Raw genomic sequence first — 22,773 nt, forward strand, 5'->3', positions numbered from 1 at the left:
GGCCATCTTGCTCCGCCCCTCCTATTTTTAATTTTTTGAGGAACCTCCATATTGTTTCCCATAATGGCTGCACCAATTTACATTTCCCCCAACAATGAACAAAACTTGCCCTTTCTTTATACCCTCATCAACATTTGTTATCTTTTATCTTGTTTGATAATAGTTATTCTAACAGGTGTAATTGTAGTTTTGATTTGCATTTTCCCGAAGATCAGTGATGTTAAGCATCTATTCAAATATCTGTGCCATTTATGTCTCCTTTGGTTCATTATTTACTCAGGTTCTTTACTCAAATATATTTACTCAAGTTCTTTACTCAAAGAATATTAATGTCTACACTCAGGACACATAACTCTCATTCATTTTTCTATGATTTCACATTTTTTTCTTCCAAGATCCTGAGTAAAGCATTTTAAAATCAGGTTATTTGTTTTTTTGCTTTTGAATCGTGAGAGCTCCTTATATATTTTAAATATTAACCCCTTAAAAGATATATGGCTTGAAAATATTTTCCCAAATCCATAGGAAGCCTTTTCATCTTATTGATTGTTTCCTTTTTTGTACAGAAGTTTTCAGTTTGATGTAGTCCTACTTGTTTATTTTTGCTTTTGTTGCAAGTCCTTTTGTGTCCTATTCAAAAAATCATAGCCAAGGTCAATGTCTAGGAGTTTTTCCCCTGTATTTTCTTTTGGAGTTTTATGATTTCAGGTCTTATGCTTAAGTCTTTAATTCATTTTGAGTTTGAGTTTCAGTTGAGCCCAATATTACGCTGAAGCCAAACCCAGAAAAGGGTACTACAGGAAAAACAAGTATAGGCGGTATCTCTGATACACATGGGTGCAAAAATCTCCACCGAAGTAATAACAAACTGAATTCAACAGCACATTAAAAGAATCATTCACTATGATCAAGTGACAGTCATCTTAGGGATGCGAAAATCATACAACCTATGCAAACCAACAAATACAGTAACACCACATTAACAGAATGAAGCACAAAAACCATATGATACTTTTAATAGATACAGAAAAAGGATCGGATACAATTGAACATCCTTTCTTAATAAAAACGCTCAAAAAACTAGTATACAGGGGATGTGCCTCAGCACACTAAAGGCCATATATCACAAGCATGCAGCTAACATCATACTCAATAGTGAAAAGTTGCTGTTCTTCTAATACCAAGAACAAGATAAGGATGCCCACTCTCCTCATTTTTACTCCACATAGTACTGGAAGTCCTAGCCAGACTAATTAGGAAGAAAAAGAAATAAAAGCATCCAAATCAGAAAGAAAAAGTTAAATAGTCTCTGTAGATACCATGATATTATATGTAGGAAACTCTAACATCTCCACCAAAAACCAGAACAGTCAGAATAAATGTATTAAATAAAGCTGCAGGATACAAAATTCACATGCAAAAATTAGTGGCATTTCTATAAATTAACAAAAAATTACCCAAAAAAGAAATCAAAGAATGAATCTCACTTATAGTAGCATAAAAATAAACACTTAGGGGTAAATTTAACCAAGGAGGTGAAAGACCTGTACACTGAAAATTATAAAACATGGATTACAGAAATTGAAGAAAGCACAAATAAGTGATAAGATATCCCATGTTCAAGAACTGGAAGAATTAACAGTGTTAAAATACCCATACTATCAAAAGCAATCGAAATATTCAATAAAATCTCTACAAACATTCCAACGGTATTTTTCATAAAAATAAAAAAAAAATCACAGAAGCATTTTTTAAAGTAAGATGATTGGATGCTTTACCATGGAAATGTTAACATCTTGTCAAAGCACATTATAGAATAAGATCATAGAAATAAACAGTGCCACTGAGAAATGATACGTTCTTTTTTTGTTGTTGTTGTTGAGACGGAGTCTCGCTCTGTCGCCCGGGCTGGAGTGCAGTGGCCAGATCTCAGCTCACTGCAAGCTCCGCCTCCTGGGTTTACGCCATTCTCCTGCCTCAGCCTCCCAAGTAGCTGGGACTACAGGCGCCCGCCACCTCGCCCGGCTAGTTTTTTGTATTTTTAGTAGAGACGGGGTTTCACCGTGTTAGCCAGGATGGTCTCGATCTCCTGACCTCGTGATCCGCCCGTCTCGGCCTCCCAAAGTGCTGGGATTACAGGCTTGAGCCACCGCGCCTGGCGAGAAATGATACGTTCTAAGAAAATTCGCTCAAAAAATTTTGAAGCAAATTTTGGTTTGAAAAGCAATAATTGGGCTGGGCATGGTGGCTCACACCTGTAATCCCAACCCTTTGGGAGGTCGAGCGGGTGGATCACAAGGTCAGGAGATCGAGACCATTCTGGCCGACATGGTGAAACCCCGTCTCTACTAAAAATACAAAAATTAGCTGGGTGTGGTGGAACGCGCTTGTAATCCCAGCTCTACTCCGGAGGCTGAGGCAGGAGAATGGCTTGAACTCGGGAGGTGGAGATTGCAGTGTGCCAAGATTGTGCCACTGCACTCCAGCTGGGGACACAGCGAGATTCCATCTCAAAAAAAAAAGGAAGAGCAATAATTGCCCCAAAAAATGTAATCTGAAACCCTAAAAGACATTTCAGTTTATAAACTATGAGGTGGACCCTATTTAGCTGATGTGATTACTATGCATTGCATGCCTATATTAAAATATCTCATGTAACCTATAAATATGTACACTTACTACGTACCCACAAAAATTTTAAAGAGTTTTTAAAAAAGTATATACCCTTTACTGATCAATTACATTATAGTAAAATATATTATGAAATAATTAGCTATAAATGCAACTTGGTTTTCTCAGCACTGCTTAAACTAGTGGTGAAGAAGAACCCAAACAATGGATTTTATAAATAAATTTCAGTGCATTTATAATATGGGATAATATGTGACCACTGAACGTAGCACTACATACAGAATTATGTTGACATGCAAAATGTATTTTGGTATATCAAGTAAGAATAAGGTTCAGTTTGATTATACATATGAAAATAAATAAATGAAATTAAAAATTATGAGGTGATATATTTTGTGAACTTACATTTAATTCCTCAATTAGCAAAAATTTAAGCAAGTGATGCTGTAACCTAGGTTTTTTCTTCAATAAAAATTTTCTAGGATTCACAACTATCAATTTTTTTTTTTTGGGACAGAGTCTTGCTCTGTCGCCCAGGCTGAACTACAGTGGCGCGATCTCGGCTCACTGCAAGCTCCACCTCCCAGGTTCATGCCATTCCCCTGCCTCAGCCTCCTGAGTACCTGGGAGTACAGGCACCCACCACCACGCCCAGCTAATTTTTTGTATTTTTAGTAGAGATGGGGTTTCACCGTGTTAGCCAGGATGGTCTCGATCTCATGACCTCTTGATCTGCCCGCCTCAGTCTCCCAAAGTGCTGGGATTACAGACAACCATCAATTTTTAATAAAAATAATATCTTTACAATGAAGTCTGTTTTATCCCACAGCACTTATCATCTTATGTTAAATATCATACACTTATATTTACCATTTGTTGTATATTTTTCTGTCTCCGCTCACAAGAGCGTAAGCCCAACAAGGTAACAGACTTTGTTTTTTTTTTAATTTACAGAAATATTCCAAACTTCTACAACAATGCTAAGTATATAGTAGGCTCTCAATACATATTTATTAAAAAACGAATGCATGAATTATTCTCTGTGATGCATATAAAGCAATAAGGCATGCTCTATCACACTTATACAACTTAGGAAAAAATTAGCTTTCCATTCTTGAAATGTCATTACTCTTCTTAATGTCAGTCATATGGCTTAATTTACAAACACAGATTCATTTGGAACAGATTTTGAAATTACTAATTTGAGTGTAAATCTTTACTTTAGTAGGGAACTCACTTATCTACATAAGATTTTGAAATTACTACTTTGAGTGCAAATCTTAATTTTAGTAGTGCACTCACTTACCTACATAGTTTATATACATGATGCATAGTGTATGAGAAAAAACAGAGTCAAAATATTTATTTGTATTGCTCTTTCTATACCTATTACAGGACTTCTATTTCTATACTCCAGTGTATCAGCACCATAACCTAGGTATTTAAATAAATTTCATTTGTCTGGTCATATCTGTTATAAATAATTCATTTTGTTGGTACACACTTCACTTGAGAATAGAAATCATTAGAAAGGTGGATTTAATAAATATTGTAAAACCAGAGAACAGAACTGGGTTGGGCAATGAGAGCCAATGAATAGATGATATGAGAGAAATGGGAGGATGACGATCGAGAGGCTAAGGGCTTTGAGCTATATGAAAAAGATTTGAACTAACTGCAAGGAAGAATTTGAGGCTGGGCGCGGTGGCTCATGCCTGTAATCCCAGCACTTTGGGAGGCTGAGGCGGGCAGATCACAAGGTCAGGAGATCGAGACCATCCTGGCTAACAAGGTGAAACCCTGTCTCTACTAAAAATACAACAAACAAACAAACAAACAAAACTAGCCGGGCGTGATGGCGAGCGCCTGTGGTCCCAGCTACTCGGGAGGCTGAGGCAGGAGAATGGTGTGAACCCAGGAGGCGGCTGAGATTGCGCCACTGCACTCCAGCTTGGGTGACAGTGCGAGACTCTGTCTCAAAACAAACAAACAAACAACCAACACACAAAAACAAAAACAAAACCCAAAGAATTTGATAGGAAGTTAAAAAAAACAAATAGACGAATAAAAAGAAATACTGACTAGTACCCAAGCCCCAGCGGACATTAAGCACTGTGTATTTGGAGTAAGCCCAACTGCAGAGTTACATTAATTTCTCTAATAATATTCAACAGCTTAAAAGTATACTGAATGAAAGGTTAGGTTAACCAAGATTAGGGAGTGGAATGAAATGAAATTCAGTTAAAATGGAAGAAAGATGGAAATACATATTCTCTACCCTCCATTGAACTACCAAACTAAAACAATAAATTCGAATATTTCCCACCTTATGACCATTCTAAGTATATATATCTTAATACAGATTTTAGTTCATATTTTAGCCAATATTGGTTAAAAAACATGTTCTGGCTGAGTTAAAAATCTGATTCAAGCTAATGGCAGAGCTGATAAATAATCTTTAAATTTCTACAAATTAGATTGCCAGTTCTCCAGGCAATAAATTCTCTTAGGTGTTTTTTAGCTGAAAATGTCTTGATTTCCTCTTCATTTCTGAAATAAAAACCTATGTATGAAACTTTACATTTTTAACAAAATCATTTGGGAACCAATATTTTAATAGCTAGAAAGTCTCTGGGCTATTCCCAGCTAGAGCTAAAGAGGTAATGATTTTTTTATACCATGTGAATCCTTTTATCCCCTCTTCACAATTCTGGTAAAAACAGAACAAAACAAAACAAAACACTCATAACCAAGCACATTCATTTAACAAATTCATTCAACCAAAATTTGCTATGTTTCTGCTACACAACAAGCAGTCAATATATGGGGTAACCAATGGCTTATGATGGGGCCTGGCATAAAAAGATAAATTTAGGCAAACAGATATTCTCTCTTAGCAGTCTGAGCTATACCCAAAAGAATATAAATCATTCCATTATAAAGACACATGTATATGTATGTTCATTGCAGCACTATTCACAATAGCAAAGACACGGAAGCAACCTAAATGCCCATCAATGACAGACTGGATAAAGAAAATATGGTACATGTACACCATGTACACCATGGAATAGTATTCAGCCATAAACAACAACGAGATCGTGTCATTTGCAGGAGGGAGCTGGAGGCCATTATCCTTAGCAAAGTTATACAGGAACAGACAACCAAATGCTGCATATTCTCACTTAGAAGTGGAAGCTAAATGATAACACATGAACAGAGGGGCCTATCAGAGGTGAAGGATGGGAGGAGGGAGAGGATCAAGAAAAATAACTAATGGGTACTAGGCTTAATACTTGGGTGATAAAATAATCTCTACAGCAAATCCCATGATACAAGTTTATCTATGTAGCAAACCTGCCCACATACCCCGAACTTAAAATAAAACTTAAAAAAAAGAAATCCAAGTCAACAGACAGTAAGCTAGTGAGACATGTCACAGAGAAATGACAGCTAAAAGGCTACAATGTAGAGTGGGTCAAAGGGTCATGACAGCTATGTGAAAGAAGTTCAGAGGAGGCAAGAGTAAGTCATGGAGAGAACAAGAGTGGACAGAATTTAAGTTTCTTCTGAAGAAGAAATAACATGGCCCACAAAAGACAGACAGCAAAGGTCTTGCCCCAGAACTGTCCCACTGGTTCTTGCAGTTCCAGTTCCAGGGTCCTTTCATGTACAGAATACAACAGGCTTCATGTGCATAGTCAGTGAGTTTCTGATTTTCCATCTAAGGAGAGCCTAAGTAGAAGCTGACATTTGAATAATTATCTCACCATTCATTTCTATGAGGACACATGGTACTCTATGTAAATTTACATATGAGGCTCTGCATCCTGAGTACACATCTACATGCAGGACATAGAACTCTCCTGTAGTTTTCTATGATTTCACATTTCTTCTCTTCACAGAATCTTGACTCTATGAGGTAAGCTACAGTCTGAACAAGTAAGCTTTGAGTGGGCATGGAAGACTTGTGTGTTACTAATATTTCTGTCTTACAGATTCTGTGAGGGAAGACAGGCCATGTGTCTAGTTGGAAGAGTATTTGTTTTGTGGCTGTGAAACTCTAGATAGGAATTCTGGCTCCATTGCTAGTCATGTGACTTTAGTCTGTTCTCATGCTGCTAAATAAAGACATACCTGAGACTGGGTAATTTATAAAGGAAAGAGGTCTAATTGACTCACAGTTCCACATGGCTGGGGAGGCCTCACAATAATGTGGAAGACAAATGGGGAGCAAAGTCTCGTCTTCCATGGTGGCAGGCAAGAGAGCATGTGCAGGGAAACTCCCCTTTATAAAACCACCAGATCTTATGAGACTTATTCACTATCAGGAAAGCACAGGAAAGACCTGCCCCCATAATTCAACTGCCTCCCACCAGGTCCCTCCCACCATATGTGCGGATTATTACAATTCAAGGTTAGATTTGGGTGGGGACACAGAGCCAAGCCATATCCATCAATTTTATCCACCAATCCTTAGTTGATGTCAATTAAAAAATATATATTTAAAAATTTCACTCTCAAGTAGGTTGTGGAAATACATACAGTATGTAGCAGCAGTTACTAGCAGCACATGGTAGACAGCCAATAATCTTTACTTCCATGCATGACTTGCTCATGGTCACACCTGAGCATGAGCAAGAGTCTCTTCTGAAACCCACTCATAACTCAATTGTATCCTTCAGCCCAAGCATTTTTACATGTTCATGAAAATAAATTCAGGTGATATTCAAGCCTGGATACTCTTATCTTCCAGATTCTTTTTGAAGACACTGCTCCGTATTCTTCCTTCCTTCTTGATATCCTAAGGTGCCTTCTTTTATCATTTCCTTTCTTCCGAAAAAGCTTCCTTTAGCCATTCTTTCAGTTAAGGATTCCTGGCAATACATTCTGTTTGTTTTTCTTCAGCTGAGAATGTCTTGATTTCCGGTTTATTTCTGAAGGATACAGGATTTTGAGCTGACAGTTCTTGTTTTAGAATTTGAAAAATGTCCCACTTCCTTCCAGACTGTGCGGCTTGTGATGAGAAATCTACTGTCATTAGAATTGTTTGTCACCAATAAGTAAGGTGTCATCTTTCTCTTGCTGCTGTCAAGATTTTATCTTTTTCTTCAGTTTTCAGAAATTTGACTATGATGGATTTTGGTATGGATTTCTCTGAAGCTGCCCTCTTTGGAAGTTTACCTTAACTTCTTGAATCTGCAGGTTTATGTCTTTTGCAAAAATTGGAATATTTTCAGCCATTTTTTTTTTTCCTTTCCTACCTTTTTCACCTCTCCTCTGGGACTCTAAGGACATTAATGTTACATCTTTTGTTATAGTCCCACAGTGCCCTGAGGGCTGTTTTCATTCTTTTCTTCAGTCTTCTTTTTCTCTGTTTTTCATATTGGTCAATTTCTATTGCTCTGTCTTCTAGTTCCCTGATTCCTGATTCTTTCTTTCTTTCTTTTTTTTGTTTTATGAGACGGAGTCTCGCTCTGTTGCCCAGGCTGGAATGCGGTGGCGCTATCTCAGCTCATTGCAAGCTCCGCCTCCCGGGTTCGCGTCATTCTCCTGCCTCAGCCTCCAGAGTAGCCGGGACCACAGGCGCCCGCCACCACGCCCGGCTAATTTTTTGTATTTTTAATAGAGACAGGGCTTCACCGTGTTTGCCAGGATGGTCTCAATCTCCTCACCTTGTGATCCGCCCGCCTCGGCCTCCCAAAGTGCTGGGATTACAGGCGTGAGCCACCGCGTCCGGCCCACTGATTCTTTCTTATGTTCTCTCATTTTACTATTGAACACATCAATTGAGTTTTGTATTTAAGTGACTGCATTTTTAAGTCCAAAATTTGCATCTTTAAATCTTCTACTACTTTGATGAGACTTTCTGTTGTTTCATTTGTTTCAGTCACACTTGTAGTTGCTTAATGCAATTTTATAACGTAGGCTTTAAGATTTCTGCCAGATAATTATAGTATCTCTGTTATGTTAATGTGGGCATCTATCAATTCTTTTTTAAGATCCAGCTTGAGGTTTTCCTGGGTCTTGGTATGATAAGTAATTCTTAATTGAAATCTTGACAATTTTGGTATAATATTAAGAGACTCTCGATCTTACTTAAACTTTCTGTTTCTGCTAGCCTTCCTTGGTGTCAATCTGGCAGGGGAAGTGGAGAACGCCACCTCCTTAATGCCAGACAGAAGCCCAGGTATCTTACTTGGCTTTCTTGGATACCCGAGGGGCATGGCTTCTGGTTACTGCTGGAAGGAGGTGAGAATTCTGGCTCTCCAGTAAGCCTGCACTGATACACCCCTGGCTGAGAGGTGCAGGCACGCCTTGTTGCTGCTCCCTAGTTGGCCTTCACTGACACCGTAAGAAGGAGGAAAGGAGAGTGGCCTTATTACCACATGGTGGTGATGAAGGTCCCGAGTCTCTACTACTACTGCAGAAGGGAGGAGGAGGGACACCTCATTACTCTCAGGTGAGGGGAGAAGTCCAGGCTTCTGTCATGGGATAGGGGTGAGGGCTCATTTTTCCCCAGTGGGGATGTGAGACTGCTTGGCAAGGGTGGACATCTGAGATCTCTACTTGTCCTTTGCTTGCATGGATGGGTGTAGGGATGGAATATTTATCTGTGGTGTTGGGTGAAGTAGAGGATTTATGTCTAAAAGTTTTCTCTCTTGCTAGGCTGCCCCTTTCCTGGTTCTTTGGTTAGAGAGAGCAGGCTTTTTGTCTGTGCCTATTGTTGTTTCTGGGTTGTTGGGCTTCTTTGGCTCCAAGTGTGAGATATGTGATGAAAAAAGTCCCAGGTAACCCACCACTGTATTGTTTCTTGGGTCTTGAGATCCCTAGCCAATCTGCTTTCTCTCCACCTTTCAGTCTTCTTATATGAGTTTCATATATAAGGGTCTTTAGTTGTATATTGTGGGAGGCATAGAGAAAAGTAAATCTATTCCATCTTCTTGGAAGCAAAAGTCTGCCTCCATTAGCTTTCTAATGCATAGTATTTCTACCTTAGATTGTAGGTATTTCATAGGACAATGTTAATTCTGATTGTCAAATTAGCAACATGAACTCTTTACACTCGACCCTTTTGCCAGAGAATATGTGATGCTAAACTTTCTGCTTTCCAATTACATCAATGCTAAGTAGTGAGAAGTCATTATTAATGGAGTATTACCAGAGAGTTCAGTCTATTCATATAAAAAGTTTTGTCCATAGGTCAATTCAGACTACAAAACCTGAATGAGAAATTCTTATGCTAAAATGTGCTGATAGTACTAAGCCCATGTTTAGCAACATTATTTTTAAAAAGTATATGAATAATTTTTAAAGTCTAATTTTTATTATTTTAGGGGTGTTATTAAGAGTCCAATTCACTACATCTCACAGCATCCCTTTAAGAGGACAAGGGAAGAAAGAAGTTCCCTCAGCTTTGTACTATAAGAAGCTGAACAACCAATTTATTTTAATATTTTAAAAGTTATAAAGCCAATAATTTCCTTCTTTGGCTGTCAGGAACCTCAGGATCAAATTCGGTAATGACATAGATTTTCATACCCTTGATTTCATTTTGTTTTTCAATTGAGATTTTACTTTTACCCAGATTTCTTCATGTGTTGTTTTTCCAGTAGGAAAGTATGCATTTGCGTACCTGATCTCATTTATTTCAGAAACACATGGGTGAATAAATATCTTAGAAAAACACAGTGGGTTCATAAGCCCTCAACAGGACAGGAAACAAACCTCAGGTCTCTTCTTAACTCATCAGAGGAACTTAATACATACTGCCATTTTGATCCCAAATGTTCTCCTTTTCAAGAGGCCCAAAAAAGAATCTATTTTTTTTTTTTGTCACATAACTTACATTGTATTTGTGAGGTGGAGACTTTTAAAAGGGACAGACAAACACAATGATTACCTGGAGGACTGAAGCACCACTATGGAGAAACTGAAGACCACTTTCAGCAGAGTCAATTCCACCAGTAGCCAAAATGGGAAATCCAGGCAGAGCACGAGCAATGGAGGTCACAGCTCTCAAAGCAATAGGTCTGATTGCTGTCCCTACACAAAATCAGAATAATCAATGGTTAGCACACTGACCACTTGAGTATACTGTCTTATATTACTTCTATTACTATCATGTGATGACAGTGTCATACCGAACAAATTTCAAATTACTTTATCTCTGTTTAAGATGTGTACATATGTAGTGTATAAATGCTATGTTTTAAGGCATGTTAGTTTGTCCATGGATTTTTTTTTTTTATTTTAAGGACTTTGATACTAATATTGAATTTAGACATGTTATACAAGTAGGTGTAGCAAACACAGAATTCTCTATGCACACATATTATATGCATATTACATTTTGATATACAGTAATGTGTAAAAGAGTGCATAGAATATTTGAGCATTGGTGGCTCACGCCTGTAATCCCACACTCTGGGAGGTCGAGGTGCGTGGATCACCTGAGGTCAGGAATTTGAGACCAGCCTGGCCAACATGGCGAAATCCCATCGCTACTAAAAATACAAAAACAAAAATTAGCCAGGCGTGGTGGCAGGTGCCTGTAATCCCAGCTAGCTGGGAGGCTGAGGCAGGAGAACTGCTTGAATCCAGGAGGCAGAGGTTGCAGCGAGCCGAGATCACACCACTGCACTCCAGCCTGGGTGACAGAGTGAGACTCTGTCTCAAAAACAAACAAACAAAAAACAACAAGGAACAGCAGATTTTGAAAAGAAAAACAATCACATATAGTGCATCAATAGACATACAGCTATGTTATGTTTCTGCAGAGTACTAAGCAGCTGTTGTGAACACAGACTCTGTAAAAAAAAGGCAAGGTGCTGATGAACTTACAGATTCCATGTTGCTTTTTATATGTACTTCCCACAATTTGAAAAAAAATAGGGAGTCTAATTCAATTTTTCACATATTAGAAAGTTTTAATCAAGTTAAAGAGAATTTACTAGAATCCAGTAATTAGAGTGTTTGCATTTAGTATTTAAATATTTAATTAGCCAGACATTACCAGTATATTATTCCCTAATAGTAATAAAAATTGTATGGATGGAAAGAATACTTTGCGGCTATTTTTTAAATGAATATATTGTACTAAAGCTACTTTGAATTCTCAAATGTTAAACATCCCAGAGTACATTGATGCTTTCATAATAAAGGAATATAATTTGATATTCCTGGTGTTCCCTTATAAGTCAGGGGTCCTTTAAGCATTTTCTGAACTAAAGACAGTTCAATTTATGCAAGAATATGACATTGCCTTAAACCAGGGCTCCACAAACATCATAACCAAACAACTGGTTCAGCCTCATGTGGTGACTAGTTCCGCCACCACTAGTCACCAGCAATATCAATATGTATTTACTGGAGTGCTTACTCTGAAGTATCACACACAGCTGTCTTTTAAAAACTGGCCAGAACTTTAAATTAAATTAAATTAAATTAAAAAAATAAAATAATTAAATAAGAAAAGAAACAAAAAGTTAAAAAAAACAAGCTTTCAATCTGAAAGGGCTAGATACCACATGATTCCAACGATATGACATTCTGGAAAAGGAAAAACTGTGGAGACAGTGAAAATATCAGTGGTTGTAAGGAGTGAACGGGAGGGATACACAGGCAGAGCAAAGAGGATTTTTAGGACAGTGAAAATACTGTATATACTATAATGGTGGATGCATGTTGTTATACATTTACACACAAAAAAAACCCACTTAGAGAATGTATCTGTTACACTGGTAAAATGCACAACACCAAATGTGAAACCTATTGCAAAGTTTGGACTTTGGGTGATTAGGCTGTATGTGTCAATGCAAGTTCATCGATTATAACAAATGTATCACTCTAGTGGGGAATGTTGATAATGAAGGAGTTCATGCATGTGTTGGAGCCGTGGATATACTGAATATTTGTGTACCTTCTTCTCAATTTTGCTGTGAACCTAAACTGCTCTAAAAAAGAAAGTCTAAAAAAGAGGCTGGGAGTGGTGGCTCACACCTGTAATCCTAGCACTTTGGGAGGCCGAGGCAGATGGATCACCTGAGATCAGGAGTTTGAGACCAGCTTGGCCAATTTGGTGAAGCCCCATCTCTACTAAACAATACAAAAATTATCTGGACGTGGTGGCATGCACCTAGAATCCTAGCTACCCGGGAGGCTGAGGCAGGAGAACTGCTGGAACCCGGGAGGCAGAGGCTGCAGTGAGCTGACATTGCGTGCCACTGCACTCCAGCCTGGGCAACAAGAGCAAGACTCCGTCTCAAAAAAAAAAGAAATAAAATAAATAAAATAAAATAAAATATAGGTGGCTTTCTTTTTATCCTGTTCATATCTGTTTCAGATAAAATTGAACCTTTTCACGACTAATGCTTTTGTACTCAACACAAAAATGTTTGTGGAAATGTCTACTTGTGGCTCCCACACCTAAAACATCTTCCTCTACATATTACCATAGTATTTCTTAGTTAGGAATATTGAGTACTGACACTTCAAAATTCATAACAGACATTTTGAATACAAAGTGTTAAGTTGGGCAAATTAGAAAATGGACATTAAGATTCTAATTCTATATTATCTATCAGTGATTCCTCACAGTTTTTATGTTTTAACCATAAAAAGGCTAATAGTGGACAGAATTTATAGTGAGAATACAAAAACACACATATATATATATGCATCTTTAGTTATACTAAAGAATCTACATAACAATAAAAGTTAAAGGAAGGCATTTTTAAAGAAATCTATAACAAACTTTTTGATAGACACACAGCTATCTTTGCACAATATAACTGACATAGTCAATACATATTAACCCAATGGCTTCTTTACATACACACTACTTTGAAGTAATAAAGAAATATTGGTTTCTTTCCCCCTTATTTAGTTGACCCAAGAGAGTAAATTTGAGCTAAGTAGATAAATAATTATTTCTACCTCCACCGTTAGAAGACTATCATTAACAGTAAGGGGTAAAATTTCAAAGTGGTATACAGGGATTTGGCCACATATTCCAATTGATATTAATGGACATAAAATGGCAACACAGCTTTGAAAAATCAACCAGTGACACTTAAAGGGCAACATTACTACACAGGTGTTAAAAAAATCAGCAAATTCTTATTGCCATTTGAAGATGTTCAATTAGGTCAATAAGACATTTTCTAATTTATGTTTTTATTCCTTTCTAAGGATTTTTATAATGTACCTAATGAACAGAAAAACATTTCAAAAATAAAAGTATTTTTTTAAATGTAAGAGTAACTATGTTCTCTGAGGAAATGAGATCCAAAAAAAATGAAGAAATGATCTCTCTGTTGCTGGACTATAGTAAAGTCAGTTTTTATTTCCATTATAAACCCAATTTGATTTTTATAGCTCAACTGATTTAATATGAAATATAATCTACTTGTTCTCAGCATTTTTATGGGGAATAGGTTTTAAGAATGATTTCACCCACTAAGAATGGTTTCTAGAAGGAAATTGAAGGTATATAAAAAGATCTTTCTAAATAGTTATACAGAATTTATTTTTAGTTTTAAAATGACAAATGAAATAATAATAGGTTCAAGATAAAAATAAAACTTTTGGTTTAAAAGAAAATACATATATCAATGCCATACAAAATTGTACATATGCCAATGAAAATCATAAAGACTTCCTGAATTACAATTATCGAGATAAAGGTCTTTTAAAATTCTGTCACTGCTACAGCCATTAATGATTTTAGACCAAAGACTAGGGAGGAAGAAGCCAGTGTGAGAAGTTCCAGGAATGTGTATATGGGCTCTATCCTTAAGGAAACAACAAGGTTTAAATCAAGAAATTGAAATCCTATACACTTAAATGAACTAATAGGTAACATGCAATTTAAATTAAGCCCTCATCTACATGGGGTGGCCAGTTGAACCTAATGGGGAATTCAGTTACATCAAGTCATTCTGCTTCAACTGTGTGGAATTCTCCAATAAAAATCAAGCCATTCTGAGTTCCTACGTTTTGAAACAAGCTGCAGGTTCCAACAAACAAACAAAAAATGAACTGGACTTATGAGTTGCAACATTGCTACCAAGAACTTTGATTTGCATTATGTGGCTCTCCTGGTGGACTAGACTGAACTGTAACTTTTGGTCTCTAATCAATCTAGGCACTCCATGTAGTCACAATTTTAAATACAAATCAGTGTGTTGAATTCACAGATTGTCTTAGATAAACTATACAGAACATTTTTGGATTGATTCATGTTTTAGAAAAACATTTTAGTAATCCAGAGATTTTGAATTGTTAATCAATCTGATTTTGGTGAAAAGTATTTTTCTTAAGAAAATGAACTCTCATTTGTCAGATATCATTTTAAATACAATTTCAGAAACGCTATCATTGGCTATAGTATTATATATTGATATGTGTGTATTAATGTATTATGACAATCAGGTTCCTTACTCAGTCTTCATTTATCCATTCATCTGTCTATCCACAAAATATTTTTTAAGCACCTATGGCTTTTTTTTCCTGGTTCATCAGTTTGTGTCCTAACTATATATCTACGCTTGACTCACAAAACACCAGGTCTTACTGCTGTAGTAGGTTATTTCAAGGTAATAATTTGAATCCAGTTATTCATTCTCTACCAGTATTCCATTAGAAACAATTCACATTTGTTAGAACATTATACATTTTATAAATACTATTCATATGAATTCTATCCAGAAGGCAATTTGAGGATGAACTAGCTACCAACATCAGACAGACAACTGGGTCAACTGCTGAGGTTCAAATCTTAAGTTCCATTTATAAGCTGTGTAACTTTGTGAAACATTTTAAATCTCACTGAATCTCAATTTTGTCATCTATAAAATAATAAAAATTATAATAACATCTTCATAGAACTGTTTTCAAGAATAAGTTACATAATATATAAAAGGCCATTTATTATTATTATTATTATAAAATTATTAAAAGGCCATTTTTATTATTTTACATAATAAAAATTGTAGAAGTGTTTGCTGTTATAATTTGTACTACCCTCAAGGACAATTGCTTTCAGAGGCAGCATTTATGTAGTTTACTTTGACATTGCCTTCTGTGTTCTCATGTGTTTAGTGATGCAATTAAAACCAATTTTTAAATTGGAGACAAAAGCATGATGCCTATGTTGACAGAACTTTATCCTCTGAAACCTTAAGAGGACCACACACCTCCCCTCCTTTTTCTCTTTTCCTAACAGCTGCCATTTAGCAGTGTCATAATGTTGAAGAAGATTACTTTGACTGCAAAGGAAAAAAGTCTCAAAGGCTGACATCAATATATTTAAGAATTTTTTTTTGAGAAGCAAAATGTACATGGATTTTAATGACAATATTTGAACTCAAGTTTATTGGTGAAAAGGAGGCAGAGATGTACTTCGCATGACAAAATCTTTGAAGAAAAAAGGATTTTTTAATGAGCAAGAGAGTATGGGACATATGCTAAATAACTGGAATTTTGAATAATTGAGTTTAATTCTGTTTGTTTTTCTCCCCCTAATCATTTGACTCCTAGGACAGCGACTGTTACACAATTAATTGTTAGAACTAAGTCCACAATAAACTCCCTGATAATAGCTCTAGCTGGCAATAAAACAGAAATTGGGTTATAATATTCATTCGTGCTCACTGTGTATGCAAGAAGAAAATGTAGTTTTAATTTGCTTACATTAATTAAAATATAATGAATTAAGTGGATAACAAATTCATTAGAAATTGAAACTTGACTGTCTAATTGTTAATAGTTTTAGCATCATCCAGAAGAAAAAAAATTAGTAAACCAAGAATTTCAAGGATTTAGGAGGTGAGAGATTGATTTTTATAAACTATGTATAAATGAAGCACCAACAAATTTATGCTTTACTAAAACAAGTGTAAAATGTTAATGAAGTTAATATACTAATAAATACATGAGACACAGCTATTTAAAAATAACATCTTTACACATGGATGAGAGTCCTCTGAGAATATTTGCGTAATTCAACCAGAAACTGAAGTACTAAAAGGATCTAGGGTTATATGTAGAGATATGTAATTTAAAGAGAAGAAAGGGAAAAAATAAAGTTGATTATTTGATGTTAAATTTAGTCTTTTTAGAAAAGCTAAAAATTTTTTTCTGAAAATGTTTTTAGTTGAATTTTTCATATTTTCTCCAAGTCTTCATATCTTCATAGCTATGTTTATCTGCTTCATAATGCATTCAATATGTTCCTAGTGGATTCATATTAAATAACTCAGTACCTAGCATGTGCCAGGCATTTATTTTTAGCAAGAGAATTAATAATATTCACCAAAGAGAGCCATTCTCCGTTCCGAAAGTGTCAGCTACTGTTAGTGGAATGAGTAGGATCACTCATTCATAGAGTGATTTCCACGTGCAGACACTGAGGCAGGGGTTTCATGTACACTGTGTACTTTAATTATAACTCTAAAGCTAGGCGCTGTCCTCTCTATTTTGTACATAAAGAAGGAGAAGCTCAAGCTGAATAAATAACTTGCCTAGTGTCACACAGTTTAAAAAGGATGTAATATGATTAAATATCAAGTCTCTGTGACATGAAAGTTCCCATTTTCAGTTATTATTGAGAAGTAACCATGCAGCAATTACAAAAAGGATCATCTTTGGATTGTTTTTGCCTAAGAAAACTAGTATCAGTAGGGCCTGATGCTATGAGAACACAGAATAAGTCCAACCAATTAGGTCTAAATCTTAGACCATTTGCTTTATATAATTGTGGCTTTGACAAAGCAAGCTTCTCAACTGTCTAAAACACCGGTTTTCCCTAATTGAAAAACAGGGACATTAATACTAATAATATTCCAGGGAGTTGGGATGTATTAGATGATACAACTCATGGGAAGGACTTGGAACAGCGCCTAACTTATACTGTATATAAGCTAATATTAGTGTCAAAGCTAGAGAAAATTGATCAGAAAAATAAACATTCAGCTATAACCATATAAGGATAAACACTTAACTTTTAAGGGTTGTTAATATTTATTCCTAGATATAACATTTGGGGATCCTTTTGTAATCCATATGCTACTTCATTGGTTTTCAAATTATGAATATTCGTAGCTTGAGTCTATGGTAGTAAATGTGTGTATCTGTGTGAATAAATCTTTATTAGATTTTTAAGTGTGATTTGCAACGTGTGTGTGTGTGTCTGTGTATAATATATATATATTCTAAGTCTTTTTTGCAGAATCTGTTCTGTTAGTGCTTAGACAAAAAATTACATATACACTATGTTCCTGGAAGTATTATTTTCTGTAGCAAAGTAGTGAAAAACAATCTAAAGGATCACGAGTAGTTACTCTATTAAATAAATTATAGTTTATAAATGTATGATATACTAGAAAATCTTTAAAATTGAGATGCAAATAGCTCTAATTTATAACGTTAAGAGTTAATCACAAGTAGCACAGCAATATATATGGTATGGTACCATTGTTGGCAAAAAAGTACGTGATTACATTTATTATATGTGCATGTAAATGCATATAATGTTGAATTTCATATTGTTCACAGGTATCATCTCTGGGAAAGGGGGTGAATCCCACAGTAAAGGCGTTGAAGACCTTTCAAGTATATATATATATATATATATATATACATTTTTTATTGTTGGATTATTTTTGATAAAACGGTGTTATAATTTACTTCTGTAGTAAAAATATCTATTTTTATAATGTCCCTAAAATTCACCTTACAAGAGTCATCAGAATATATGATGTGACATTTTTATACATGGGATATACAGTGATTCTATCCTCTGTACATTACAAAGAACGTATTTGGTTCTGTGTCCAACATTTTAGATAAAAGATCTACAAACACAACAGAGTGAATAGGATGATCTCTCTTGATCTGTCTTTCTTACACACATATCATATACATCTATATGTATTAAAAGAAATCCTATAAACAGTCTCCAAATATTTGAAGGATAACCATGAAAAAAAAGGGCTTATCCTATGCAGAAAATTGGAATGAACATTTCAGCATACATGATTGATTTTATTATTCTTATTTTTATAATTAATTTATTGTAAATTCAGCAATGAAAGTAGCTACAATGGGACTTCCCTGTTCCTTGAATCTTGATGGCTACTTGACAGCAAGATGCAACAGAAAGACTTCTCTGTACTACAGGAAATATTGGATTATTTTTTGTCTTCCAATTCAAAATTTGGGGATACTATAACTTCTTCTTGGTAGTTTAAGAGCAATTTTACATGCTCTATAGTTTTCCAATAGATATCAGTGATTGACTTGGAAAAGAAGCAAGTATGAGTTACAATGAACTTTTAAGATTAAATATGTTAAATATAAATGCTCCTCTTTTGAATATTTTCTAATTGACAGGTATTTTCCTATTTATTTTTGCATACATTGTGCTGGTGACATTACTATGAAATAGGTATTTCTGTCTCTATTTTCATAGATGTGTAAACTGAGATTCAGTAGGGATAAATGTCGCATGCTCAAGATCACTCTGTTAGAAAGTGTGGGTCCAGTGTTTGAATCAGGCCTACCTGACTCCCAATACCATGCTCTTAACCACAATGCTATGCTGCTTCCTGATTTTAAATGTCTGGATGTAAATTAAGCTTCAGAAAGAAGAGTTAATAATAATAATTGTTATAATTAATAAAGATATATTATCCAGGTATGATAAAAGCATAAATATTAGCATTATATAAACATAGGCATGATATTAATTGTTGGATAAAAATTAAATTAGAAGTAGAATAGTTAATAATTGCACAACCAGAGTAACCATATAGCCCAGTTTGCCCAGGAGAGCCCCAGTTTATTATACCCGTATTTATTTGTAATTACATGATGTAACAATAGCTATCTACCTTTGGTCTAAATTAAGTATCCCAGTTCAGATGATAAATTATAAAATCATACCAGCTATAACTAAAGATAATTATGTCCGAGAATAATAGGACAAAGACAATTACAGAAGCAAAGTGAAATTTGTTTTAGATCCAAAACCAAATTTATCAGGAGCTTAGAAACTCACTATACTGTCCAACACTCAAAAGATGGTATGAAGAGCTAAATGTCTTTAAATTTGTCACTAGAGAGAAAAATATACGGCATTTACTAGGCATAATTAGTCTATACGTATGTTCTTTCTATTTTCAACCTGTAGGTGGCCACCACAAGCTACACTTATTAAACAACTCATTAGTAGCATTTTCAATACTGTCATCTTCAGATAATTAGCAATTTATTTAAATAACCAATTTCTGTAGAAATAATTGCCATGAAATGCCCTGAATCTACTTTTTATAAACTATAATAAAAGTGTTAAGATAATCCCTGACATTTGCAAATGCCATTAGTTCACCTTTCCTTTTGATAGTGCTATGGCATTATGTTTAAACAATTACCCGATAACACAGCAGTTTAATGAAACAGTACAGTAAGCACATTCTTCAATATGGCCAGAAAGGACACTCAGATTTAGAAAGAAATCCAGTGTGCAGACATGTTTACCCAGAGGAAAAACACATCTAAAAGAAAAAGAATTACTGAATTAAGGACATTATTGCTATTTCCAAGTTGGTTTAGTTTCCATGGTAGAGGCCATAACATATGTACTCTTTTTGGAAACAAGAGAGTTTTTACAAAGTGATTCATGTGATAGGCTGGTGTAAACTATAATCATATATATCTACGAATATGTATAATACCTTCATTGTATTATTTGCTCTATAACCTTGATGCAGGAACAAGTAGTAAATTGTTCTTACTATCAATCTTAAAAGTGTTTGTACTTTAAAAATGGTGTGCACTTTCAAAGTAGAGTTATTGAGGAAACGCATAAATGGTTTTACATCGCGGTTAGTATTTATCATTTAAAATAGACCAGAGTTCTAACTCAGTTTCTTCATTGCTATTCAGTTCCTTATACTACTAAGATCCATTGATGTGGGATTATACAGTGTGTCTTGGTTGCGAGTAGTAAAACTATTTGAAACCTTTATAATTTTTAAGCTGTTGTCCACTTCATATGGAAAACTGAAATTAGAATTCAAAGCCAGTGGCAATATTATTTTTATGGTTAGACTGAAATAACTTGAGAACCTATTAAGTACCAGTTGCTCTGCTAAATTATTCCCTCGTTATTTATATCCTCACAACATCATTACAAGTCACATATACATTATCTCCATTTTACAGACAAGGAAATTCAGGCTCAAGGAATTAAATAGTGTGTGCATGTAAGAAAGGCACGGCTGCATGGTTAAATAATGCATTACAACAATAAAACAATTAGTCTACAATATCACCATAAAATTCATTGCTGGGTTTGAATATGAGGGTTTTTCTTTATTTCCAGATTAACACATGCCTCAGTATCTCCAAATAAGAGCTTCTGGCAATGCTTTTTGCCTACAAATTCAAAGGTTTACCTATAAGTATAAATAGAAGAACTATTAAAAAAAGACATATTTCCCCAGTCAGGAAATTATTCTCACCTATGACAGACTTAGTGGACTTGAAGTAACATTTCTCATGTGATTATGCTTAAGGATGTCCAGAGCAAATGTTACACAGCATAAAAACTCACCATTCTACGTGTTTTCAAAAATGATTATTTGCGTAGAAGAAAGAGGAAGATTATAATGACAATGATAATGCCGACGACCACAGTTTCATTTTACTCTTAGGAGAATCCGGGATAACAAGTGGGCATTATTCTGAGAACATACAGAAAAATAACAAAGAAGAGGTTCCACATCCATTAGGATCCTATTACTTCTTCCCTTGGAAAATCACGATTTCTTTTCTCTTTGAAATCCTGTGCTCTGTTTACTCTGTGGGTGGTTCTATGGTCAGGGTGTCCATGGCAGCACTTGCTGTACTGTAAAACCATTCCTTTCACTCTCAGCAACGCATTCTCTTTTCACTTTACAAAGAATTACATGTGTTAATCTCTATGCCCTGTGATAAGGCTGTGCCCCTCAAAGTCTACTGAAACACAGGCTGTACAGCAGTTGATGGCGTTTTGTTCTCTTCTTCAGCCTGGACAACTCTCAAAGATGTGGTGTGGACAAGGACATCTCTACCTGGGCCCTTATCTGAACCCTCTGAATCAATGTTCACTCTAAAACTGACCAGGCACTTTGATAAAGAGAGGTTCTACTGTTTAATTAGTTGACAATAACATTTCTTCCTAAATTTCAATAGGGTAAAAAATGAAAAATCATTTTCAATCAAAATTATTTCTTGTACCCAGCACCATGGCTAATGCTCAAAGGCAGCAGAAGAGACGTCTCTTCTCAGCAAGCTTATAAGGCTGGGTCAATGAGATAAAAACATGGACAAACCATATTCATATGCCCAATTTTGTGGGTCAGACCACAGACACTGCTGAAACTTAGAAGACAAGGAGAGCCGGGAAATCTGAGGTGGTCTAGGAAGGCTTTGAGGAAGACGCAGGACTTACTTCAGCTGGACTCTTGAAAGCTAAGTGGGTAGGTCTGGGGCTAAAATTAGGATATTTCAAACTGTAGCAGAGGTTGGGAACAAGGTGAGAAAAATTGCAGATATAGTAATGAACAAATATTTATAAAACACGTTAACAGCAAAACCGAAGTAGCCTCTCAGGTTGGGAAATGGTACACAGTGCATTACATAGTGTAGGGATGTTGCCTCTTAGGCAGGAAAACAGCCTACTCCCAGCTCTCACAGCTACCAATATCAATTTCTATATGGTATTTTACTTTTCAAAAGGCATTAAAAAAAATTGACCTAGTATAAGAAGAAACAGGTTTAAATTTAAACAAAAGATCAAATGAGGGAAGTTCAAAGCTATTTACTGTTAATAAAAATATTGCTATTTTAATAGCAATTGTTAATTATTAATAAATTAATAAATATTGCTATTTACTGCCAACAAAAATATTTCTCAGAGGAGACTAAAGACAATCTATACTCTTTATACATGTCCCTGTCTGTAGCCTTTCTAGAGATCATAAGGATCTTTCTAGTCTGATGAAAAGTAATATTAGGATTTTTATCAAACAGAAGAGATAAGAATTACAACTAGAATAGTATGATCCACTTTTTCAGAATACAGAGAGCTTATAT

At 35.4% G+C, this 22,773-nt stretch overlaps 1 protein-coding gene across 1 annotated transcript in view; it reads right to left on the minus strand.

Annotated features, from left to right (window-relative positions):
• DPYD (dihydropyrimidine dehydrogenase) overlaps nucleotides 1-22,773 on the minus strand; it is an 861,792-nt gene that overhangs the window by 156,487 nt on the left and 682,532 nt on the right. The window contains exon 19 of the mRNA XM_011959403.1: nucleotides 10,535-10,677. Coding sequence (XP_011814793.1) covers nucleotides 10,535-10,677 — 143 coding nt within the window. The remainder of the gene's footprint in view (nucleotides 1-10,534; nucleotides 10,678-22,773) is intronic.

Source organism: Colobus angolensis, unplaced genomic scaffold, assembly GCF_000951035.1.
Source record: "Colobus angolensis palliatus isolate OR3802 unplaced genomic scaffold, Cang.pa_1.0 Scaffold491, whole genome shotgun sequence".
Taxonomy (NCBI): domain Eukaryota; kingdom Metazoa; phylum Chordata; class Mammalia; order Primates; family Cercopithecidae; genus Colobus; species Colobus angolensis.